Source organism: Orycteropus afer, unplaced genomic scaffold (assembly GCF_000298275.1).
Source record: "Orycteropus afer afer isolate SDZICR_OR568_19922 unplaced genomic scaffold, OryAfe1.0 scaffold00358, whole genome shotgun sequence".
Lineage (NCBI taxonomy): Eukaryota > Metazoa > Chordata > Mammalia > Tubulidentata > Orycteropodidae > Orycteropus > Orycteropus afer.
The window spans coordinates 111,136-116,459 of NW_006921945.1; the positions used below are offsets into that span (position 1 = coordinate 111,136).

General features: G+C 46.9%; 1 protein-coding gene across 1 annotated transcript in view; it reads right to left on the minus strand.

The window, feature by feature from the left end:
• Positions 1-3,664: 3,664 nt before the first annotated feature.
• Positions 3,665-5,324, minus strand: part of LOC103207213 — a 207,685-nt gene continuing 206,025 nt past the window's right edge. The window contains exon 67 of the mRNA XM_042782527.1: positions 3,665-3,706. Within this exon, the coding sequence (XP_042638461.1) occupies positions 3,665-3,706 (42 nt within the window). The remainder of the gene's footprint in view (positions 3,707-5,324) is intronic.

Sequence of the window (5,324 nt, forward strand, 5' to 3'; positions counted from 1 at the left end):
CCCTGTTCCCTCTCCACAGCTCTACCCTCCCAGCAGACACAGACCTTCCCCCGTGCTCCCCCACCCCTCAGCCCAGCTTCTGCAGCCATTCCATGTGGGCTCTGAGCAACCTGAGCCTGCCATTTCCTTTCCAGCCACCTCCTCTGCTGGAAACCTCACATTGACTTTGGAGGGTGAATAAAGGCTTTATCCCCTCTTCCTAGTTTTCTCTGTGTGGGGAAAAGAAGATGCACAGGCTACTGTCTGCTCTACCCTAGTCTTCCCTACATGACAAGCACAGGGACACAGAGACCCCTTGATGGGTGGGGAGAAGAGAGGATACCATTAAAGATAAAGGGAAATGGTCCAGGCATTTGTGATAGATAACATGCCCTCAATTTTAGGGGCCATGTCTGTTTGCTTGGCACTAGGGAGCACACAGCAGGAATGGGAATGAGCCTAGGCCTTAAGGGCTCCTAGTCCTTGGGATGTTATGTGTGTGGTGGAGACGTTGGGAGGTGCTGTCAAGTCTGTTCCTACTCAGAGCGACCACAGGTACAACAAAGCAATGCCCAGGCTGCACCATCCTCACAATCATTGCTATGTTTGAACCCATTTTTGCAGCCACTGTGTCAGTCCATCTTGTTGAGGGCCTCCCTCTTTTTTGCTGACCCTCTACTTTACTAAACATGATGTCCTGCTCCAGGGACAAGTCCCTCCTGATAACATGTCCAAAGCATGTAAGATGAAGACTCTCCGTCCATACTTTTAAGGAGGTTTCTAGCTGTACTTCTTCCAAGACAGATTTACACATTCTACTGGCTGTTGTTGTTGTTGTTATGTGCCGTCAAGTTGGACCCAACTCAGAATGACCCCTCCTTGGGTTTCTGAGGCAGTATTAGTGCAGAAGTAGATTGCCCAACCTTCCTTCTGAAGAGTGGCTGGTGGGTTTGAACACCCAGGCTTCTGGTAAGCAGTCAAGTGCCTTAGGTACTACACTACTAGTACATTAAATATTCTTTGCCAACACCATAATTCAAATTTTTCTTTGGTTTTCCTTATTCATTACCCAGCTTTCACATGCATGTGAGGTGATTGGAAATATCATGGCTTGGGTCAGGTGTCCATTAATTCTCAAAGTGATATCTTTGCTTTTTAACACTTTAAAGAGGTCTTTTGCAGCAGATTTGCCCAACGCAATATGTCATTTGATTTTTGACTACTGCTTCCATGGGCATTGATTGTGGACCAAAGTAAAAATCTCTGATAAATAGGCACGAGATTAAGAATAATAAGGACAGGGAGTAGTCAGAGACAGAGGAAATGGGAGGGGGGAGTCTGACAGAGGAAATGGGAAAGAGGGGGGATCAGAGAAAGAGGAAACAACGGGCAAGGGCAGCCTCCTCTGACCTGGGATTAAGGAGTAAGGAAGAGGATCATTTGGAAAGGCCAATTAATGAGACAGAGTGTACAACCAAATACTGCCCCCGAAGCCATCTCTTTCCAGATCTCTCAGTCCTTCCAGCCCAATTTGGACACCACCAACACTTACTTGGTGGCGTAGTGCCTAAGGCACTTGACTGCTAACCAGAAGGCTGATGGTTCAAACCCACAAGCCACTCCTCAGAAGGAAGATGGGGCAATCTACTTCCATAGTGATACTGCCTCGGAAACTCAAGGAGGGGTCGTTATGAGTCGGGTCCGACTCGACGGCACATAACATCAACAACAACAAAACACTTACCAACACTACCGGTACTATGTCCTCCATGTACCCAGGCTTTGGGCAGTTCAGGCTACTTTCCACTTGAGCCTATCTCCTTCCCTGCAGCCCCATGGACACACGGTCCAGGTACTCGGTGCAGGTTATCACTCAAGTTGTCTCAGCGCAAATTTTGCTGCTAAAGTACGCAGATAACGCAGTTTCCTCCCACTGCTTGACAGAGTTCTCATCAGTGTCTAACTTCTATTCCCGAATTAATGTGCTGAGAGGGAGGGAGCAGGAGAGCCTCCCAAAGCCACAAACCCAGGGCCCTCAACGTGAGCTGCTGCCTCAACCTACCTGGTGGGGGATCAACATCCTGATGCAGCAGCGCCCAAGCATCTGTGGATTCTTAAACACTCCAGGTGTCTCTGGTGCACATCCAAGATGGAGAACCACTAAACTCCAAGTTCAGTTGTTCTACACTGTCGACTTCTTCCGCCAGGGTAGGGGTCACGTGCTGCTCCGAGTATTCCAGTTGCAACATAAGTGTGGAATGATCACCCCCTGATCTCGCTACTGGCCCCTCCTTCTCTGTCTCATCTCCTGGCCTCTCCTCCGCTCCTTGTTGTGACGGTCAGCTGCCCTCACATCAGCCCTGGCTCCCAGAGACCGGTGTGTTCCGGGCAGAACTGCTCCTTGGGATTGTCCTGACTGTGATCTTTAGGGAAGCAGATCACTGGGTCTTTCTTTCAGAGCCATTGGATGGATTCAAACCACCAACCTTCGGGTTAGATTTCAAGTGTTGGAGTGCCTCAGGACCCTAAGCTCATTCTCCCTAGGTGTGTGTAACTATGTGTCTATCTCCTCCCAAACTCCAGCCCCATGGCTCAAACAATATCTATACATTGTTGTTGTTGTTGTTGTTATGTGCCATCGAGTCGGACCCGACTCATAGTGACCCCTCCTTGCGTTGCCAAGGCAGTATCACTATGGAAGTAGATTGCCCAACCTTCCTTCCAAGGAGTGGCTGGTGGGTTTGAACCACTAGCCTTCTGGTTAGCAGTCAAGTGCCTTAGGCACTCCTATCTATATGTAATCTATATGTTAATGACCCCAAATTTATCTCCAGCCAAAACCCCCACCCAACACCTCCACACTTATAGACAGGCATCCACCTGTCTATAAGCTGTCTCCTCTTACATGTCCAAAAGTCTTAACAGACTTCACATGGCCAAAAGGGAACTCCCAACTTCCTATTCTCACACTCAAGCTCCCTGCCCCCAGATTCCGTCTCACCAATATGCGGAGACTCTGAGATCTTACCCTGCTTGCAAGTCACAGGCTAGTCTGCCATTTTCCTTAATGCTGGCATGGACATCCTTGGGTCTAATAGACTGGGGCCCATGTACAGGTTTCACAAAGTGTCCCTAATGGTAGCATAAGCATGTTGATAGTGTCTCCAGGTTCTCTGGACCTGGTTCTGGATCATGCTTTCTGCATCACTTCAAGTTTCAACTCAAGTTTCTTCAAATGTCGGACCTATGACTGGTGTGTTCAAAACAGTACTCCTTACCTCCTCAAAACCGCATATCTTCAATTACGGCCTATTTATATGCTCAATGGGGTTGAATTTCAGTAACTATGTAACCATGGTTGTTTGAGCAAACACATCCTCAATTTTCCAAATCCCAGTGCTTCAAGTGGAGACTTTGGCCACCTCATCTACCTTGATGTGGTGGGTGGGCACGGGGTCCCATGGGAGTTAGGCCACAGAGCACTTGACCTGTCTCAGAGTGTGTCCCAAGCCAAGTGTCTTGTCTCCTGGTCTCTCCTCCACTCCTTGTTGTGATGGCCTCACCGCTGGCCACTCCTTCTCTGCCCCCCATGAAGATGCAAGGGAGGGCACCCATGATCAAGTCCATTGGTAAAGTGTAGGATTATGACTTTGTTTATTAGAGTCAGAGGGTCATTTTAAGAGCCTTACACTGTGCCATGCAATGCATCAAATTTCTTCAGATCGATCTGTGGGCAGATTCCAAAAGGCATATGCAAGAAGCTGATGCCCCTGTGCATCTGTGGGCCACCATCAAAACTGGCAGGTCACAGGCTGGTAGATGAGTAGGTGGCAGGTGGTAGACATGCATGTGGAGAAGGCACCTTACACAATGGATTCTGGAGTTCCTACTGTCTGCAAAGGGCCAGGACATGGGACTAGAATATTGTTGTCACAGAGAGCTTGCCTCAGCAACTAACTGAAATGTTGGCAGTTCAAACCCACCCAGTGACACCATGGAAAATAGACCTGGTTATCTGCCTCTGTAGAGATTAAGCCAAAAAACTCCATGGAGCCCAGTGTACTCTGTAAGACACAGGATCTATGGCAGAATCGACTCAGTGAATTTTGTTTTGTTTTTTAAGGAAGTGGTTCTAACTCTTGGGTCTTAGCACATCTTTACACTCTTAAAAATTATGGAGGACCCCAAAGTAAGAGTTATACCTATTAATATTTACTGTCTCATGAATTAAAATGGAGTCATTTATAAAATACTTATTTATTGATTCATTAAAATAACAATAAACTCACTACATGTTAACATAAATAGTATATTTTTTATGAAAAATACTTGTTTTCCAAAGCAAAACAAAAATATTCAGTGAGGATGATGGCATAATGGCATTATTCTACATTCTTGTAAATCTGTTTCATGTCTGCCCTAGTAGAAGAGCTGGATTCTTGTGTCTGTCCTGTATTCATCTATTATGGCAACACACATCACAGCATCTCTGGGAAATGCCACTGTCTACTCATGACAGTAGGTGAGAAAGGCAAATACCAATCTAGTATCATGAAGTGAACACAAGGGAAACCCTCCACAAGATGGACTGACACAGTGTCTGCAACAATGGGCTCAAGCCTGCCATCGACAGTGAGGATGACGCAGGACCAGACAACAGTTCATTCTGTCACACATAAGGTCACCATAAGTTGGAAGAAAACACAATGGCAACTATCATCAACAATGATCATTATCAAAACAGATCTGACCTTCTGGACCCCAGGAAGAGTCTCCAGGGCCTCGGGGCTCCCTGAACTGCACTCTGAGAAACATTGTCCTAGAAGGAAGCCTTCAATAGCTTCCCACTGGCTGGACTTGGTTGTGGCCAGCAGTCTACTCATGGGGTCTGGAGGAGGTAAGAAAGGGTCAAGGAAGAATGGTGAATTTGGATGAGGCAGACAAGAATAAGCTGGGACTCTGGACAGTAAAATAACTGGAGAAAAGCAGATGAGGCCCCATGTCTGATCCTGAGGCTGAGCAGTGTCCCCCCATGCCACATTATCGCTCTGTCATCTCTGGGTGGGTGGCCCTGGGCTAACGGAGAGTTGGCAAGTGAGCCCTGTCATTGGTGGTAACACCTAGCGCCTAAGATTATCTCACAACTAAGAGTAGTGCTAACTTCCTGGACACCTTTGGGTGTCTATGAACAGAAGTACTTATCAATGTAGGATGGGAGTATCTGTAAGGCCTACTGAAGTCATGGTTGCAAAGTTTGGGAAGCTATGTTTTTAACATCTTTAATCACATTTTGATTTTACTATGCTAGTGGAAGTAACATGCAATGTTCCTAATTTAATGATGCC